At 32.4% G+C, this 20,943-nt stretch overlaps 1 protein-coding gene across 3 annotated transcripts in view; it reads right to left on the bottom strand.

Annotated features, from left to right (window-relative positions):
* The window catches only part of LOC107440837 (uncharacterized), a 110,612-nt gene extending 94,990 nt beyond the window's left edge, over positions 1–15,622 (bottom strand). Inside the window, exon 1 of one of the 3 annotated variants that reach the window (XM_043050465.2) lies at positions 15,430–15,622. Coding sequence is in view for 2 of the 3 variants with exons in the window: in XM_016053892.4 (XP_015909378.1) it covers positions 6,699–6,764 (66 nt within the window). In the remaining variant the exon portion in view is untranslated. Of the gene's footprint in view, positions 1–710; positions 774–6,698; positions 7,010–15,429 lie in introns of those variants that run through there. The other 2 variants (XM_016053892.4, XM_071182841.1) reach the window with 2 other exon arrangements.
* Positions 15,623–20,943: the final 5,321 nt, after the last annotated feature.

The following is a 20,943-nucleotide window of genomic DNA, read 5'->3' as shown; positions in this document are numbered from 1 at the left end:
GTGAAAAGGTTGATAAAACATTTTCTTTAGTTAGTAATTTGATAGAATATTTTGAAACAGAAAAAAAGAAAGGCTTTCTCATTCCAGAAGCAGGTTTTCTTTAGTTTGTAATTCGATGGAATAGTTTGAAGGAGAAGAAAAAAAAAAGAAAAAAAGGTTTTCTCATTCCAGAAGCAATGATATATAGGGTAAGGTTCCCTTTAGTTTGTAATTCGATGGAATATTTTGAAGGAGAAGATTAAAAAAAAAAAAAAGGTTTTCTCATTCCAGGGGCAATTATATATCATAAGGTTTCCTTTAGTTTGTAATTCGATGGAATATTTTGAAGGAGAAGATAAAAAAAATAAAAAAAGGTTTTCTCATTCCAGGAGCAATGATAGGGTTAGTTCTTTAATTTGTAATTCGATGGAATATTTTGGAGAAAAGAAAGAGAGAAAAAAAGTTTCTCTCATTCTAGAATCATTGATATAGAGTTAGTTTTTTTTTTAGTTTGCAATTCGATGGAATATTTTGAAGAAGGAAAGAATTGTTCTCATTCCAGAACCGATGATATAGGGTTATGTTTTCTTTAGTTTGAAATTCGATGGGATATTGTGAAAGAGATAAAAAGGAAGGCTTTCCCTTTCCAGAAGCAATGATAGGGTTACGTTTTTCTTAGTTTGAAATTTGATGAAATGTATTGAAACAGAATAATGAAAAGGGTTACTCACTCGAGAAGCAATACTGCAAAGAAATAAGGATGACCGTTGTACAGCCATTTAAATACTTCAAACGCAATGGTTTTATCACCTCTAGCTTATCTGTTATTCTGATAGTTAAATGCTTAACTAAAAATAAATTCTAACCTATAAAACTATTTTCTTTTAAATCTCTATCGTATATGTCCTTCTAAAAACAGCTAATCTTTATATATTTTAGTAAATATGGCTATCGTAAAATGACTTTCAATACAAATAAATGATCCTTTCCCATTTAAAAGTGATATTTACGATATACATTTCGTCACGTAACTGTATTATGGAATCTTCGTTTAGCAATACATTTGGAAACTTAAAGTTTACTTACTTCCTTATCAGTTTTAGACAGGAATTTTAATCTTTTAAATAAGTTTTGCAGCTTTAAATGAGTAATTTTATAATTCGGTGTTTTAATTTGCGATATTTATATTTGTTTAATAAGAATGTTTAACGATATGAAGTAATTAACTGCGTAATTTTAAATGGCAAAATCCGAAATTTGAACAGAACCGGTCCAACTGTTCACAAAAAATAAAATTTGAAAAAAAAAAAAAAAAATAATAAAAAAATAAAAAAAAAACATTTATAACACAGCTTAGAAACTATTCGAAATATTTCGTTCTAAATTTGCATTTTGTTTAAAATTACATATTTTTAATTTTAAAAAAAATCAAATGCCCAATAATACATTTTTTGCCTAATAATGTCTAATTGCCTAATAAACGTGAAATATCGCCCTACGAAACAAATGTTTTGTCCCGTGAGTCAGCAATCAATTTTTATTGTATTTAATATGTTTAACATGAAATTTTCAAGCTAATTATAGCTTAACATGAAAGGAAACTGGACACAACACAAGTATTAAACATGTGAATTAAGTGCCAATTATTCATGTTAAGGATTGCTTTTTCTATTAGTAGCAGATGGGCAAATAAATAAAATAGTTATATAAATAAAATAGTTAAATAAAGTTATTAAAATTTTTAAGCTCATTTTAATTTGTTTTATTACATAAATGTAGCACATAATATGTATTTATAGTACGTAATAAATTGTTTTCACAATGTATCAGATAAAATGAAATCTGGTTAACATATATACAGTCGAACATCGTTAACGCGAAATCAGTGGGACTATTATAATTATTTCCTGTTAATCGAATTTCGTCTTATCCGATATATCATGAAAGCAATTTATTACGTACTATTAATACACGTTATGTACTACATTAATGTATGCAAACAATACTATTATGAACCAAACAAATTAAAATAAGCTTAATAGCTTTAACTAACAGTTGGGCTGAAAAGTTCGTAGGCTGACACATAGATGGGGCTACTATTATTAAAAACATATGATTTTTAGTTAGTTCTAACCTTCGAAAGACACGTGTATAAATTTGACAGCTGTCGGACTAACAGTTTGTGAGATATAGTATTTTTAGTGAAGCAACTTTTGTTAGTCTAAAAACAATGGATAAAAAGGAATTTAACGTGTTTATAAAGCATTGCTTTCTAGCGAAAAGAAAATACTCTTGAAGCTAAGGCTTGGCTTGAGAAACATTATTCAAACTCTGTTCCAGGAAAATCAACCATTGAGAAGTGGTTTGCTAAGTTTAAACGAGGCGAAATGAACACAGACGAAGATGCGCACCGTGGACGCCCCAAAGAGGCTGTTAGCGACGAAAATATCAAAAAAGTTCACAAAATAATTTTAGATTACCGTAAAGTTAAGTTGATCAAAATATCTGAGACTCTAAAGATATCAAAGGAAAGTGTTAGACATATCGTGAATGAATATTTGGGTATGAGAAAGCTCTAGGCAAAGTGGGTGCCGCACGAGCTCACAATTGACCAAAGACAACAACGAATTGATTCTGAGCTGTATTTGAAGCTGTTTAATCGTAATAAATCTGAATTTATGTGTCGATATATGACAATGGGTGACACATGGCTCCATAATTTCACACCGGAGTCCAATCGACCGTCAGCGAATGAACTGCAGGAGAAGAACAAACTCCAAAGCTTGGAAAGATGCAAAAGTCAGCAGGCAAAGTTATGGCATCAGTATTTCGGAATGCTCATGGTTTAATATTCATTGACTATCTTGAAAAAGGAACAACCATCAACATCGACTACTACATAGCGTTATTGGAGCGTTTGAACTACGAAATCGCAGAAAAACGGCCCCATTCGAAGAAGAAAAAAGTGCTGTTTCATCAAGACAATGCACCATGCCACAAGTCAATGAAAACGATGGCAAAATTATATAAATTGGCCTTCGAATTGCTCCCCCATCCACGGTATTCTCCAGATCTGGTCCCCAGTGACTTTTTCCTAATCTCAGACCTCAAGAGAATGCTCGCTGGAAAGAAATTTAGCGCCGATGAAGAAGTAGTCACCGAAACTAAGCCCTATTTTGAGGCTAAAGACAAATCGTACTATAAAAAAGGTATCGAAAAATTATATGACCGCTATAATCGTTGCTCGCCCTTGAAGGAAACTATATTGAATAATAAAATGAAATTTTATCAAAAAAAAATTTTTTTTCTATGTTAGCCTACGAACTTTTCAGCCCACCTGTTATACTTCATTAAACTATTTTATTCTAACTATTTTATTCATTTGCCCATCTGCTACTTCTAACAAAAGAAGAAAATAGAAATAGCATTCCTCAAAATGTATGATAGGAATTTTATTCACATGCTTATTATAGTGTGGCGTCCAGCTTGAAAATTTCATGTTAAACATGTAAAATACAACAATAATTGATTGCTGACTCACGGGACCAAACATTAGTTTCACATAACGCGATATGAGTTTCATGTAAAGCGTTAGTGAGTTTCAACTGTAATTACGATAGTCCCGCCAATTATGCGTGCTGTAAATTTTTACTATCATGAGTTGGCGGATAGCAATAGCTTCTAGCCAAATGATATTGAATATAGTTTATCTTCATTTTGATAGGATGAATTTCTAAAAATACAGTCCCTGACCTTATTATTAGACACACTATAAGATTCTATGTAAAATCTTAATTATCAGATTATACTATACAGCTTTATTGTTTTTATGTGACTGAAACCAGTTTGTACCTGTTTATGTTCGTGTATCAATTAGTTAACATTGTAATGCAATGTATTAAAAAAATAATATATTAATGCAAATAGGAAGTATATAAAAAATCTCCTAAATAAAAACCCATGACATGTGTGTTTAAATATAAAAGTATTTCTTATAAACTCGTGCAAAACATGTAGTTATTGATTTGGTCTAATTATTATAATATACTAGTCTAATACCTAATACAGTACAGAACCCGTTATCCGGAAATCAGAAAACCGGAATACCAAAAAACCGGAACGAAATTCAATGAATTTTCCCACCATTTTTTTAAAAAAAAAATTTTTCCTCATAAGATTTTAAATTTTTTTTTTCTTTTTTGAAAGATGTTTACCATACCATCATTTTAGAAATAATCATTACTGTATTTCATCGTTTTTTCTTCTTTTTAAGATTATTTCCTAATATTTTTTTTTTAGTTGGGTTTAACAATAAAAAAAACGGCTTTTTGTAGTGATTCAGAAAACCGGAAAAATCAGTTATCCGGAATAGCGATGGTCCCGATCGTTCCGGATAATCGGTTCCCTACTGTATATTGTTATAAATATTTTATATTCATCTAACATATCGTCGAATTTATCCCATCGTCTAATAATAATGAAAATAAAAACACATTTTGTGTGATTTATTTGATGTGCCGGTATAAGCCTTTCAGTTTTGAGCATAAATTCGTAGTGTTGTGTTAAGTAATATTGATTTATTGATGATTTACTTTTCTTTTGAGTAGATCAAGCCAGACTCTAGGGAAGAGTTAGTGTTACAACTAAAGAGCAGTTAGTGCTTCAAGGTTTTAAAATTTGAACAGCGGACGCCAGCTTACAGCTCTGTTTAATCAAAAGCGGAATTTATTGCAGGATCTTTAATGATTCATTAGGCTTCACGTCAGATAAACTCATATAATGAATGTGCACAACATGTGAGCAACCACGTGTTTATTTACATATTTCTGAAATGAACTTTTTTAAAACTAATGATGTAAAAATAACGATAATTAGAACAAAAAAGAATTAAGTTAAATAGTAAAGATAATGAAAAAAATCGTTTGATTGGGCTAAATTTTGACTGTCATGAGTTGGTAGCAAGGGCCCCGGCAGAATAATACAAAAGGGGGTGCAACCCTCAAACAAAATACCCTCTCCCCCCCCCCCAATTTTTTTTTAATATTTAATATTTTTTTATTACATTTTGTTTTGTTATTACATATACTTTCATCTGTTAATTTTTTTTTCAAGATATATTTCTTCATTGTTAACCAGATATTTAAAAAAAAAAAAGTACGAATTTCTTGTGCTTGCAAATTTTGCCACGAGAAACTGTATTGATGGCTCTTGCATTGGAACACAAATAACTACAAACAGTAGTTTCGTATACTAACGTGTTTGTGCACGCTCAACATTGGTATTTATTGTGCTGATGAAGTTTTACAGTTGTGAGAAGTCAGTTTGTGCCGTACACCTTTGTTAAACAAAATAACTAACAGAAAATATAATATTATTTATATTTTATTAAATGAAATTTAAAAAATATAGCTTTATGTATCTGCCAAGTTTGTGGCACGCTTAGCGTGCATAAGAAAAGAATCAAAGATGACTCAGAATTCATTGAAAAAGTTATAAACAGATTTCAACAGCAAACAAGACGATTACAATTCTTGCTTGATTAAACAATTTTTTAATTGTTATGTATCAATAATTACTTAATTATTCGTATTTGGATAAAAGTATTTTTAATAAAAATTTTTTATAACAAAATTGTTTTTCTGTATCTCTAATTGTTGAGAGAAAAAAAAGCCAGGGGGGAGCAAGTGCACCCTCTTGCACCCCGCTGCCGGCGCTCTTGGTTGGTCGTGAGCAGTTTCATCAATTTTGAGTAGAATTAATTTTTATTTTGATGATCTTATAACGTAAAATCACTGGGAAAGGTAACAAATAATAATAATATATAAAGAGAATCATTTTAGCTTTGTTATAATTGCCTTTTAGTTAAGTGCCCGATTTCGTAGAGTTCATTAATACTAATTTATTGATTCATCCTACTTATTTTACAATGTACCAAGAAGGGATATGCAACTATTATGTATACACTTGTAAGAATAATTACTTAGTAAAAATGTTTACACAATTGGATTTTGAAACATAATAAACATTTTAAGCTCATGCACAAAACTAACCATTAAAATCCCCAAATGATTTCATTTTATTTTTTGATTCAATTATTTTTTGTTATAAAATAGACAGAAATTTTATATAATGGTCATAAATGTTGCTTGTTTTATTGAAATAATTAGTACAAAAACTGTCAATTATGGTTTAAATGCAAAAGGATGCAAACTTTTGAAAATCCTACAGTTTCACACGTAGAAGAAAATTATTCGGAGAAACTGAATATTAAATAAATAATGGGATAAAATGACAACGAGTCTCGATTATTTTCTGTTAAAAAATCGTCTCGATTATTTTTTGTTATAAAAAAGACAGAAGTTTTATATAATGGTTATAAATGTTGCTTGTTTTATTGAAATAATTATTACAAAAATTGTAAATTATGGTTTAAATGCAAAAGGATGCAAACTTCCAAAAATCTTAATTTCACTTTATATCCTTTTAGTAGAAAATTATTCGGAGAAACTGAATATTATAAATAAATAATGAGATAAAATGATAAGAAATCTCAAGTTTTTCCGTCTTTATTTCATAATAATAGAAAACTAGAACAAAAAAATAATAATTAAGTGACGAAAATAATGTTGAACAAACAGTATGGAAGAAAATAATCGATACACATCTTTTTCACGAGACACGTGCTTTTCAGAGAAAGGTGAAAAATGTGAGTGACTCACCCGCAGAGGTTGATGTACTAACAGCCCCTGTCTTATTTTCCACGACAGACGACATATTGTAAACATATCTTCACTTCACAACATATCTTATTTATTTAATTGATAGATTTACCAGCGCAAACGATTTTTGTGCACGCCACTCATTCTTTAGGCGCGACGGAAGAACAATACCGGCTGCGCAAAACTTCGACCAGCCAGCAGACGCCTGTCCGGTCTCTTTAACGATATTCGTGAATAAAAATAGAAGTCAAAATAGCAACGACTGCACGCCCCTCCGCTTTCTTCTGTGGTTTCCCTTCCTTACCCTCTCCAAGTTGAAGAAAAATATATTTTTTTTTTCTCTCTGCTGGTGTTCTTTATGTTTCGGCAGCAGCAGCAGACGATTTAATTCGAATGCTGCATATTACCTTAGGAATTATTTTAACGCATGAGAGAGTGAGAAAAATATTGTCATATCATATTCTTTAATTCAACCACTACGAAAAATTTTACGGGAAGTTTTTTTATTGATCTTTTTTCTTTTCTGGGAAAGCGTTAAATATATATTTTTTTTTCTTCTCTAAGAAAAATGCCTGATATTTGGATAAATTTTTCTATCTTTATTTTTCTATCTCGGGATCTTTTTCTATCTTTTATTAGTTTGTGACAAGAGGGTGCCACATCACACATTTTAAGTAAACTAAAAACATTTAAAATCACAGATCAAATATCTTAAAATTATTTATTTATTTTTAATATTTTTTTTTTTTTATCAAACTAAGTACTAGTCCAATCACTATTGTTGTTGCATTAACGAATATGAAATTGTTAAAAGTTCATAAAAATAATTTATATGTTTTGTTACCTTTGTTTTGTTTCTGAACTGCGAAGATATGCATATGTAATATAGCGTGACAATGGGGATACGGGCTATAATTGAGCGAAACATTTTGTTACATAGGGGAAGAGAAGCGAAAAGGGCAAAGAGATATTAAAAACAAAAAAGTATGACATCATTTATGTCTACTTTTGATATGAATTTATGTAAATTTTATGTAATTAATTATCACAGGGTTGGTTTTTCAGAGAACACAATTTGTTTCAATCTACACAGAATTTATCTCTTTGCAATACATATAAAGGTGTGTCAGAAATTAATTTATTTCCATCGAAAAAAATTTATTATTTGGGGATTTGTTGTCAATTATTATATCAGCAATTCATTATAACAGATAAAATTGTCGTCATTGTGAGATTGTCGTAAAAAGTAAATGTGGATTTTTAATGTCAAAATAGCAATTAAATGAGTAGTATTAAAGAAAAAAATTTTTTTTAAATCAATTCCTACTTTGGTAAAACAAAAATATTATTTTAGTTACTTTTTATTAAATAATTACAATTTTTACTCTCAAATAAAATTAAAGAATTAATATTTGAAAAAAGTGTATTAACATCAAGTGTGATCCACTACAAGTTTAAAAAAATTGTATTTGAACTTGAGTGGAGATGAATAAAAAAGTATTTTATTAATGATTGAAAATTTGAACAAGATATAGGGAGAGTGTGAACACTAATAGTAAGAATTGAAAAATGAAATAAGACTCTTTTTTTTCTTTTATTTTTATTTAAAATACATTTATCTAGTGCAGACTGCTTTTGCCTAAAGACAGAACCGTCTGTAATGACCAGAATGTTGAAATTTCCCATTTAATTTTCTCGCAAGACTTTTTGATTACAGAATGTCGACTTTAACTGTCAAGGAGGGAAATGAAGGTGTGAAGTCAGCAAAAGACGTAGTCTTTTCACATGCGCAGCAGGATTTCGAAAAATGGCGAAAATTTTATTGTCAGGGAAAAAGATGACTTAGCCGGTGGTTGCCCACACATTGCTTTATAAGAAGAGAAGAGTTTAAGTTTTCAAAAATGGATTAATGTTCGTTTTTCGCTTTTCTATATTAATGTCAGAAATAAATAAAAATGTTTCCCTTTTAAACGCTTTTCGCTCATTTTAACAGCAAAAAAAAAAAAAAAAAACGTACTTCCCCAAGAAATAGTAAGTCGTTATAGAGCGGAAGGCTAGTAATTTTTAACTTGTTATAAGCATTTAATTTCTGTACCTCTTACGTTAGTATTTAAATTGTGACTTTTAAATTTTTCGGATTTCCATAAATATACCGTGCTTACGTCGAGCTTTTACCATGTATCAGCCAATAGAGGATTTTCATACTTTTTTCTTCATTTTCTATATTATATTATTATTATGTAATAACTGTCGTTAAGCAGCCGACCCAATTTTCTGGATTTACGACTACTATTGCTCAACTATGTAGCCTTGTAATTTTGAACCCAATCCAGAAGACAAGGGAACTCCTGAATTAAGTATTGGGAGAAATTTGTCTTCTTGGAGGACTTTTGGGTGGAACTAACCAGCATTTCCGTTACATGGAGGGGAAAATCTCGAAAACTTCAAACGGTTAGTCTGACAGCAAGGGGACTGTAACCCACGATCCGTCTACCACTGATAACATTTTTACGTCAGCACTGTGGTCGGTGCGAGTCAGGTGCGGAGTTCGTATCAACCAGCCATCGCTGAGATTCGAACCAGGTTCACCTCATTGTAAGGCGAACGCTCTACCCCTTGATCCATCACGACTCTTTGATTTCCATACGTAACGGTAAATAGCTATATAGCTATATAACGGTAAATAGCTATATTCTATAGCTATATAACGGTAAATAGCTATATTCTATAACGATTATGTAGTAATGTAGTGAATAGGAATACCGGCTAACTCAAATTAATGCAAATTATGATAAAAGTGACTAAAGAAGTACACTTTAATAAAGAAATTTAATAATAAACACAGATACAAACATTAATTACATTTAACAACAAAACTAAAAGAATTAAAATTAAAGAAAACTAGGGGCAAGGTGAAATAATCATGTTTCAGCTTTCATATCCGAACTCGAATTGTTCATTGAAATTCGCTAATTCGTAGATGCCCTTGAGTGATATAGGTGTCACCACAGGGAATCGGTTAGTTGCTCTACAGTTATATTATATAACCGTTATATAGTAAAAGTTTCATGTTAAAATATTCAAAACTCGAAAATTTCCATATTAAATTTTTTTCATCCAAAACTCATAATAAAAAAATTTTTACTAACCAAAACCCACTATAAAAAACGTTTTTCTCTTCTTTTTAACTCTGGTTACTGATACATGTTAACGTTTCAATTTATGCATATAGTGAAAGGTCACATTTTTCTAAATGTGACAATTTTTTCCACGTTAAACAGTTCTTTAGTCTTGTCTCTAGATATGTACCTTATATGTTTTTTGAAAACTCAGCTAGATAAGATCATAATACACGGAAATATCTTATAACATATATACATGAAATCGTGTTGATTTCAAACAAGAAAAAAAATAAGTTTTTAGGCAGATGATTTCATAGGTATATGCAGGGTGCTTCGATATTACCCCACCTTTACTTTATAATAATAAAATGAAGAGAATATCTTCTTATAATTCAACCGTTTCTTATAACGTAACCTCCACTAGGATCATAGCAATATTTTTTATGGCAATCAACTCTACTCTTAACTAAGTAAATCAAGAAACAAGAGCCTCACAGATTCGCTCTCCTCATTGGCAAAACCCCACAAACAAATTAAATTTTATTCAGGGTATCTGCTACATTTTAGATTTACAAATTCATGACTTTCCATGACATTCCAAAAAATTTTCATTACTTATCGAAGTTATTGTTTTCTCCGACAAAAACGCAACAATACATTTAAAAAAGCATTATAATAACATTAATTGAAATGATAGGTATAACCAAAACTGTTATACTCTGCATCTTCATATTTATAGATTTTAAATTTAAAATACAGAGTAAAGAAAGAATGGAAGCAATAAAATAGCTAAAGAAAATGCAAAAGCAAAAAATTTTTTGTTTCTTTTTTTTCTGCAGAGTTATATTTGAAAGATATTTGTCTTGTTCATTGGAAAGAAAAGAAATACTCCCGATTTTTCTGTTCTCATTTCGGAATTTAAAAAAAATTCGCCAATGACTGACTTACTTCAGCTAGCATTTTAAAGTGATAAAGTAAAAAATAAAAAAACAATATCAAAAATTCGGAAATCACAGAAGTTTAAAAGATAAATCGCCATAGTTATGATTTTTTTCCTTTCGAAAGAACACCATAATTTTTAAAGAACATGATAAGAACATTTTATATTTTAATAAAATATGACTGTGAGTGGGGATTTTGTTACAAATTCAGATATTCGAAACACAATGAAACTGGGGGGAGGGGGTTAAATTCCATTTTAAACATTAAATTTTTCGTCGACCTAAATCCATGACTTTCCATAATTTTTTCAAAAAAAAAAAAGTTTAAATCATGACATTTCATGACAAATTTTGTTCAATACCGAAATTCATGACTTTCCGAAGCGCAGATATCCTGTTTATTGAGCAAACCAAAAAATTATTAAAACCTGAAATCAAATTAAACTGGTTAAAAGCTCACGTGGGGATCCAGAGTGATGAAGAGGGGGACGATGCAGCCACCCAGTCTCGGCCACATCGATCTATAAAGTATCGAGGTCACCAACCCAGGTTAAATCGGACATCCATTCTCTCACCCTGACTGGAAAACCAGTGATAAGGGACATTTAAATTCTTCAAAGACCTTTGCACTAATAGGCCAATTTTTGACACAGGGGGTGTTAGGAGGCTATCAAAATAATAAATCATCCCGAGAAAGCATGTAACCTAACAACAACCTTGCGTCAGAATTCTCTTTTGATTGTCGCGAAAATGTTTGTACTAAAAACCTTTTTCCAAAATAAAGCAAAAATATTGCAGTTTCGAACCTTTCATCCTAAAAGGATTAAAAATTATTTTTGTAAGCTTTTTTAAAAAGCATTGTCACTTAAGTCCATAATGACGTTTTAGCTCACACTAGCGATAGGATCAAATTGCTTTGTCCATTAAGATTTCATGACAAGTTGGTAGGGCATTGGGCCCATCTCTAAGAGATCGTGGGTTCGATCCCTGCCTGTCGAATCTCGAAGTCCTTCATTTTCCCATAACAGGGTTGCCACAGAAAAAAATTCACAAAATAGTTGCTTTTAGTAGCCTAAAGCATGGAAATAGTAACCAAAAACTAGGAAAATAGTTGCCTAATAAGAGCAAAAATTCATCCAAAATAAGACTAAAATTTTTTTACTGACTTAATTGTCATATACCATCATCCATTCAGTCAAGTTGGTGGCAAATATAATAATTTATATATATATATATATGAAAAGTGATTACTAAAATTCGAAATTCATGCATAGTAATACCGCTAAAACAAATTTTTTTTTTTTTTAAAATAGAAAAAATTATGCAGGATTTTTTAGCAATAATCATTGAAAAGGTGATTGAGAAATGAAATAGACTTACAATGGAATTTGTGCAGATTGAATGAATTAAAAAGTGAAGACTCAAATTTACAATTCAAAATTTTTAAAATTTTTTATTTTTTAAGAAAAAAAAGTTCAGTGTGTTCAGGAACTATCTAGCGGGGAGCAGCAGATATTTCACCAATTTATGCTTGAAAAAAAAAACAACTCTAGGAGTACAGAAAAGTCTCCCAATAGTCTCCTTTTCTTGAAAATAGTTGCTTTTGTAGCCTTTTCAGGCAAAAAAAGTTGCCATAGTCGCCTCATGACAAAAATAGTTGCATTTTAGTCGCCTGCGGCTACCCTGCATAACAAATCAATATGGGACGTACTGAATTGGAGATTGATCGTTCTCTGATTCAGGTCAAAATTACGATCTGTGGATGAATGAATGGATGTGTGAATGAGTCCTGCCTTCAAACGGGTGTGACGTATGGGTGTGGCAGAAGTCGAATTCTTGGCCATAGATGGCGCCACTAGAAAACAGGAACAATCTCACCACCTCTGCCTAAATGGCATACGTCAACAACAACAAGGTGGATTTTAGCTGAGCATACAAAACTTTGCCAAAAGAAACCTTATAATGACCTAGATTTAAGATAATTTTCACCTTGAGACTAGCTTTATTAAAGTATTTCTTCACGCTTTAAAACCTTAAGTCAACCTCGATTTAAGGTTCTTAGATAGGTTGTTTTCTAAGGTTTTGGATTAGGGTAATGTGAGTTGAATAAAGCAGATTGACACAAATTTCGTTTTAAGGTTAGAAAGCTTTCACTTAAACCGCATAACAAAACTTTTTAGGTTTACATTTAAAGGTTTTTGTTGAATTAAAATATACCTTATTTTGCTACCTGGGATCTAATTGCTAATACTGGAAATGCTCATTTAATTAAATTCCAAGCACCCCTTGGCCGTCACTTCGATCACTTTACTACTGGACTTTAATAGACACTGGCCTGCAGGAATATTATCAAGACAATCACTCTGGAAGATTTGCTGGACTCATATTTCACCGGACTCAGTTCTGAATTTACCTAATTTTGAATTTTTTCCACTGAGTCCCTTTAAATTTACCAAATTTTGAATTTTTTCCACTGAGTCACTTTAAACTTACCTAGTTTTGAATTTTTTCCACTGAGTCACTGTAAATTTTACTTTAAAAAAAAAAATTATTTTAATGATTACTGATTTAATTTTGATGCTTTAACAGTTTGATATTTTAAACTTTATTCAGAAGTCAAGGGAACTCCTGTATCGAGCATTGGGACAAACTAGCCTTCGTAAAGAACTTTTTTCATGGTGATGGAGCTAACTCGCATTTGCGTTACATGGAGACGAAAATCACGAAAGCCTCTCAACTTTAGCCTAGCCGCGTTTAGACTCTATCCCATGATGCGTCTATCACTGAGGATATTTTATGTCAGCACTGTGATCGGTGCCAACCGGGTGCTGAGTTCATATCATCCAGTCACCACCGCCATTAGAACCTGGTTCACCTGATTGGGAGGGGAACGCTCTCTTCATTCTTAGCCACCACGGCTTAACCAACGGTATTTGAAATTTAAAAAAATAAATACTGAAAAGCTAAATTCATTAAAAAAATAATACTAAATCATTTAGGAGAAAGATAAAAAAAAATCACCATACTATTATCGACACCAATGAGGTTTCATTAATTTGAGTAAAATGTACTAATTGGAATAAAAATAATGAGCTATGTACTAAAGATAAAAATTCGTTTAGAAATGGTCCTAATTCATTTAGGAGAAAAGCTTAAAAAATCCCCATGCTATTTTTGAAGCCAATGAAACTTGATTTTCGTAATAGGTAGTAATTAAAATAAAACTATTAAATAAGTACTTTTTTATTTTATAACAGTCGTTGAACAGCAGACCCAATTTTGGGTTCACGACAACTTCAACTCCGTAGCCTTGTTATTTTGATTCCAATCCAGAAGACAAGAGAACTCCCGTATCAAATATTGGGAGAAATTTGACTTCGTGAAAGACATTTTGATGGAACTAATCCGCATGACATGAAGAAACTAGTTCCATGGATGGAACTAACCCGCATGACATGGAGAGGGAAGACCCCAAGAACCTCCCACGGTTAGCCTGACTGTACGGGTACTACTCCATCCTACCACAGAGGATATTTCACGTCAGCACTTTGATCGGTGCAAGCCGGATCTGGAATTCGTATCAACCAGCCATCGCCGGGATTTGAACCCGGTTCATATCATTGGAAAGCAAATGCTCTATCCCCTGAGCCAACGCGGCTCATTAACTAAGTACTGTAAAGCAAAATTAATGGAGAAATGCTACGAATTCATTTAGGAGGAACATAAATACCAATGGTGCTTAATTAATTTTGGTAAAAGACACATTATGGTACAATTATGGTACCAAATATATGTGGAGCTGTTCTTACGGAACTTCGAAAGAGATAAATAGCAGAGAAAATCGTTTTAATTGTGGTTAATTTTGACCCTCATGAGTTGGCCTCGACCAATAACGTCATTCCAAAAGAGTCTGAATATAGTTAATCGTTGTTTTGATGGGATGAACCACTAAAACGTGTTTTGCTTATTCTAATAACGTAAAGCCACCAGCAGGGTTAATAATAATAAAAAATTGGAATTATTTTAGCTTTATTAATTGTATTGGTACGTATCTCGATTTTGTGAATGATTTCGTAAGGTTATTTAATAGATTTATTAGTAATTTAATTATTTTCACCACGTGTGGAAAACGGACTATCAACTAGTATACTCAAGTTCATTTTTTTAACATTACATTGAAATAACATTTTTTTAAACTTGTAATGGATGACACTTGGATGTTGATACACTTTTTTCAAACATTAATTCATTAATTAAATTTAATTTTATATGGGAGAAATTTTTTTAATTGTTTAATAAAAAGTAACTAAAAGAAAATTTTTCATAGTTGATCTAAGTAGGAATTGACTTTAATATTTTTTTTTTTTTTAAACATTACTGGTTTTATTAGAAAATTGGTAAATATCTCAAATTTATGCATGACTTCGTAATGTTATTCAATACAGATTTATTGGTAGTTTAATTATCTTAAGCCCGTATGGAAAACGGATATCCAGCTAGTATACATATATACACGGAAAGAACAAACTTTTTTTAAAAAAAATCAGAAAAGCTCGAGAATGTTCAGACGAAAAAAAGAGGGATGGGGGATTCTCGAGTTGTTTATATTGTTATAAAACGTAGAATGTAAATTAAATGGAAAAAAAAAAAAGAGGAGAAATTATTTACCTGTCCGAAACGGGAAACGGAATAAAGTTATATTTTCCGGATAAGGTGAAGGTGAAAGGCCGGGACCTAATGTTGAGAGGACAAGACTGAGGAGTGGGTTCCTGGTTTCCTGAATTTGCACTCTCTCACAAAACTATGCGTGGTAACCGATTTTTACAGCTGCCGAAATTGCGTGCGCAACACGGATCGATACTGCGATCACATTCTAGAGGGAGAGGGGAGGAGAGGAAGGGGATTCATCGACACGTTTTATTCTCATTCAAAAGAACATCAGACGATCATCTTTTCATTGTCATGTCAGAGCAAAATGATTTACTAAATCACGGTTACATTTGAGTCTACATCATTGTTTTTAAACTTAAGCTCGGAGAGCAGCGTGAAGAATAGCAAAAAAACAATATTTCAGTTACATTATACTCCCCCCTCAAAGTTAATGGATACATCCTCAATTCAAGAAAGTCGCTTCCCACCCCCGCGACTTTAAAAAAATAAAAATGAAATTTTTGTACACAAAAATGCGATTTTCTCATCATTGCCCCCTCTGTTATCGTTTGAGAACAATAACAATGATTAAAGCAATTATAACAGTCGTAGATCGTCTGCGTATGTTTTTTTTTGTTTTTTTTTTTTGCGGAATTGAAATCTGTTTTCGACATCCCCGCTTATGAAAGTCGCTTCCCACCCCCGCGACTTTAAAAAAATAATAATAAAATTTTAGTACACAAAATGGCAATTCTCGCATCATTGCCCCCTCTGCTATCGTTTGAGAACAATAACAATGATTAAAGCAATTATAACAGTCGTAGATCGTCTGCGTATGTTTTTTTTTTTTTTTTTTTTGCGGAATTGAAATCTGTTTTCGACATCCCCGCTTATGAAAGTCGCTTCCCAACCCCGCGACTTTAAAAAAATTATAATAAAATTTTTGTACACAAAAAGGCGAATTTCTCATCACTGCTATCGTTTAAGGACAATAACAATGATTAAAGCAATTATAATATTCGAAAATCGTCTGCGTATTTTTATTATTATTATTATTTTTTGCGGAATTAAAATATACCGTTAGAAAAATTTTCTGACTTTCACATATGACAAAAAATCTTTCTTTAATTAGCCAAATAACTTTAAAAGGATTCAATATTTTTTATACCGTTACTCGTCCTTAACTTTGAATTTAAATACATGTTGGTTTATGAAATTTCTGATAGTTTTGCTGAAATATCAGGAGGGGGGGGGGAGATCCCTTTTACCATCGACACCCATGATTGATTCAATTATTCAGTTGATTTTCAATTATTCAGAAAACGATACACTTAGTTTATTGTGATAATTTAAAAATAAAATACATTGAAGAAGCATTTTAAAAACACTTGAGAAACATTCATTACAGATTTAAAAATTAGTAACTTTTATTAGACTTTTTAATGTTTTATTTTATTTTATAACAAGCTTCGAACAGCCGACCCATTTTTGGTTCACGACTGTCAATGTTCAACTCCTTAGTCACTTATTGCTACTAAGAAGCTTTTGTGGTGGACTTATAGTATGAATTGACCCGCAGATGCGTTATATGAAGATGAAAACCTCCTACGGTTAGCCCGATGGAGAGGAAATTCCTCACCCATGCCATGATCTACCACTGAGGACATATTTTACGTCAGCACTGTGGGGTTCGTGTGAACTGGAAGCAGTATTCGGTTATCGCATCGGCTAGCCTTTGGTGGGGTTCGTATCTGGGTCATCTTATTGGGAAGCTTTCCTTTAAGCTTCCACAGCTTATTTTATTAAAAAAAATGGTCACAAATATAGTTTGTCTACGATAAGAACTCTCCCCGCCACTAAGTCTGAGGCCGACTGCTATTATGTAAACAAGAATAGCGCATTTCAGTGAGGCTTCTCTGCATTCTAGACTAACACAATAGATCAATGGAAAATATTCCTTTTCTCTCGAATTTTTCATAGCTAAAACCTGCCCTAAGCAATGACCCCACACTACTTGAAATAGTTTTATCTCATTACCATAGTCACCGCCATGGGTCCAGACGAATGGCATGGGGAGTTCTTATTTTAGGCAAACTATACGCTTTTGGCTTTTTTTTCTTTTTCAAAATCGGCTGTTTTTTATATTGATATTTTGCGCCTTTTTCACAATCAGCCTATACAGAACGCTTACTAGAAAAAGGCAAAACTTAAACTTAATGTTATGAATAACTGTTTTTCTAGGTCAAAATGTGTTAGCAGATTTAATCAACATGGATGATATTAATGTATTCTCAAAGGAATACGTTTACTTACTGTACAGTACCGTTTATCAATAGTGTTAAAATGCAGAACAAACCAATAATAAATTTTAAAAAATGAAAAATTTCCTTCTTCTTCTCTCCAACCTCTGTAGAGGAGGAAAGGGTGAAAACCAGTTTCAAGGACTTCTGCTGTGCCCCTAAATATGGTTGGTATTGAAAAAAAAAAAATTTTTTTTAATGCTAAATATCCGTTAAAACATTCTATTACAGTGCTTCCGTTACCCCTCCCCCCTACCTCTGCACGTCCAGTGGGCGGACAAGACGGGCGGAAGCCCGGGATCTGAATTTAATGCTCCTAAATTATAAATTTCCTCATTTTTTTAAAAATATATATATCTATATTAAGCCATGGTCTTGGAGCCCGTGATGTCTCAGGGGATAGAGCGTTCGCCTTCCAATGAGGTGAACCGGGTTCGAATCTCAGTCGGTACGAATTCCGTATCCAGCTTGCACCAACTACAGTGCTGACGTGAAAATATCTTCAGTGGTAGACGGATCATGGGTTAGAGTCCCTTTTTTTGTCAGGCTAACCGTGGAAAGTTCTCGTGGTCTTCCTCTCCATGTAACCATCCATGTTCCATCAAAAAGTTCTCCACGAATGCAAATTTTTCCCACTACTTGATCCAGGAGTTCCCTTGTCTTCTGGATTGGGTTCAAAATTACAAGCCTACGGAGTTGAACATTAGTAGTCTTAAGCTCGAGAATTGGATTGGATGTTCAACGACGGTTATAAAAAAAAAAAGAAACATGTGTCTGAGGATAGAGTGAGTCAGCGTTGTGGTGGATGCCACTCGGGTGCGAAGTTCATATCGATCAGCAATCGCTGGGATTCGAGCCCGGGGTACCTCATTGGGAGGCGAGCGCTTTATTCTCTGAGCCACAAGAGATCGTTAAATCAGCGATTAGGCTTGATATTGGATTTTATAATTTTCTGGGATAATTATTGTAATTAAAACAGTAAACAATTCTCTATGGCGTTTAGACTACTCAAGGGAAAGATTCAAAGAAAAGAACTTTTCCCATTAAAATTTATATTTATTTTCCAAGATTGAGTGAAGGGCGCCGTTTTTTTCCCCCAGTACCCGGGGCACGAGCATGATATATCATTTCAGCATTGAGCATCATTCTTTATATAGTCATTACTGCTCTTGTACTTTCTCTGGAAATTTTCTTTTTGTTTCTTTTTCACCAGATTATTGATTTTTTTAAAAAGTTTTATTAATTCTCAATATTTTAATCGTAACACTGTAATCATTCATAGATCTTTGTTATTTGATACAATACACATCAACACTCTGTATGTACAGGAGGAAAAAAAAAAAACTTGTTACTTTTAATTTTTCTGCACTTGCCCACATTTTATCATGAAAGAATAATCATTTCATCCATTTATGCATTTTATTTATTGAATTTTTTTTAAAAAACAGCACACAAAAAAGGTTTATGGACCTGACTTTTATCAGGAATTTTAATTGTTCTGGTAAAACAATTGTTCTCGCATTATTCCTGGTGAGTGGCACTTACTCTAAGTGCACAGACGATTTTTGTTTAAATAAAAGTATTTAGATTCGATACAAAATATTTAGATATTTCGTTCGCGGATTCTTCCTCAGGTAGAATATTTAAGCAATTCAAATCTCTTGGGCTTCATAGTACATTTATATATAGAACTATAAATGGATTATTGGATACTAATAGCAATATAAAGATCGTACAAAAGAGTGCATCAAAAAGAATTCGTGAAAAGATATGAAGATATCCACAACGATCAGCTAATAAAGTGGCTACACAGGAGAACGTGAATAGGAGAACTAAATAAGTTATGTTAAGTGAAGACCCGGGTTTTTGCACCTTATCGCAAAAGAAAAGTTCAGGACAACAGCACAAAAATTAAAAAGGTTACAAAGATGTAACATATTGCTGAACCGGAACTGTAACAAAAGTATTGACAGAATAATCTTTTCTGATAAGAAAATATTTTGCTCAGAACAAAGTTATAATGCTAACAAATAATGTTGCATAATTCAGCAACCTTCAATGATGTGCCTAAAAGTGTTCTAACTGTACATAGGGTGCATAGCAGGGCTCGAAAAAACTCAGAAATTTTGCCCGTCCCCGAGGACGGCTTGTCCAACAATGTACCCGTCCTCCTTTGAAACTAACCCGTCGCTTCTAAATAAATAAAAATATTATTTTTTCTTATTTATTACAAACATTTATATAAATTACGCAATGAATTAGTAGCTACTAGGATTACATTATACAGTAATGAAAGAAATACTAGGTTACTAATAGTAAAACCTAGTATTTCTTTTATGAAATCATTTATTGTCATCTCCAAAGGTCAAGTTATCTGGAATGTCAATTTATCCGAGGGTACTGCGTTTTTTAAATGAATCAAATAGGACGTTTGCCAATTCCACAATCGAGCCTATGATTTACAGAGGTTTCTGCACAGAAATCAGAAAGGGGTTTTCCATTTAGGTAGATGTTCATAATTGCGTTTAACGCTTACGAAATGTGTTTTGTTGAAAGTTCATTGCTGAAAAGTCCCTTTCAACTGCTGCAGGACTCCCAGACGGAAAAAACATCAATCCACCATGCGCAGTATGTTGCTGCACGGGATTTCTAGATTAGAGGGTCATTTTAGAAGTGAGGCGCTAGACTCTTGTACAGGGGCGTACGCAAGGGGGGGGGGTTTAAACCCCTCCCTTGAGCTCAGACAAAGTGAATTTACAAAATAATACAGACAGAAATAAAAATTTTAGTAGAAATTATGCTGGCTATTATTTTATTAAGACTATATATTTTTATTTGCCTTATGCCTACTTTTTTTTCTCACGGTATTTCTCAGAATACTGAAAAAACATTTACTATAATAGAGTTGTACTTTTGAAATCAAATTCACGTGATACTCTTACGTGCGAACCTCGATCGCTGATTCCTTTCTGTCCTGCCAGTCGCGATAGTTTTCGAGACTAGCTGGCATTCGCGAGGTCTGGAATCCTAGACGTTCGGTCGTCTTTGAGACAATTCGAGAATTTTGTAGATGCGGTAAAAAAAATTATATGAAAGGGGGAACAGGAGTACAGTGGAGTTAGTTAGTCCACTGTGCTCGTTGAAGTTATTCATTTCAGCTCGAAACTTTGAGATCGTAGCTTAGCGGATATTTCTGTGCTAATATATATGTATATATATTTGCTGTTCTTGG

The sequence above is a fragment of the Parasteatoda tepidariorum genome, chromosome 6 (genome assembly GCF_043381705.1).
Source record: "Parasteatoda tepidariorum isolate YZ-2023 chromosome 6, CAS_Ptep_4.0, whole genome shotgun sequence".
Taxonomy (NCBI): Eukaryota; Metazoa; Arthropoda; class Arachnida; order Araneae; family Theridiidae; genus Parasteatoda; species Parasteatoda tepidariorum.
Note: the sequence above shows the minus strand (reverse complement) of the source record. Positions and strands in the feature narration are given on the sequence as shown.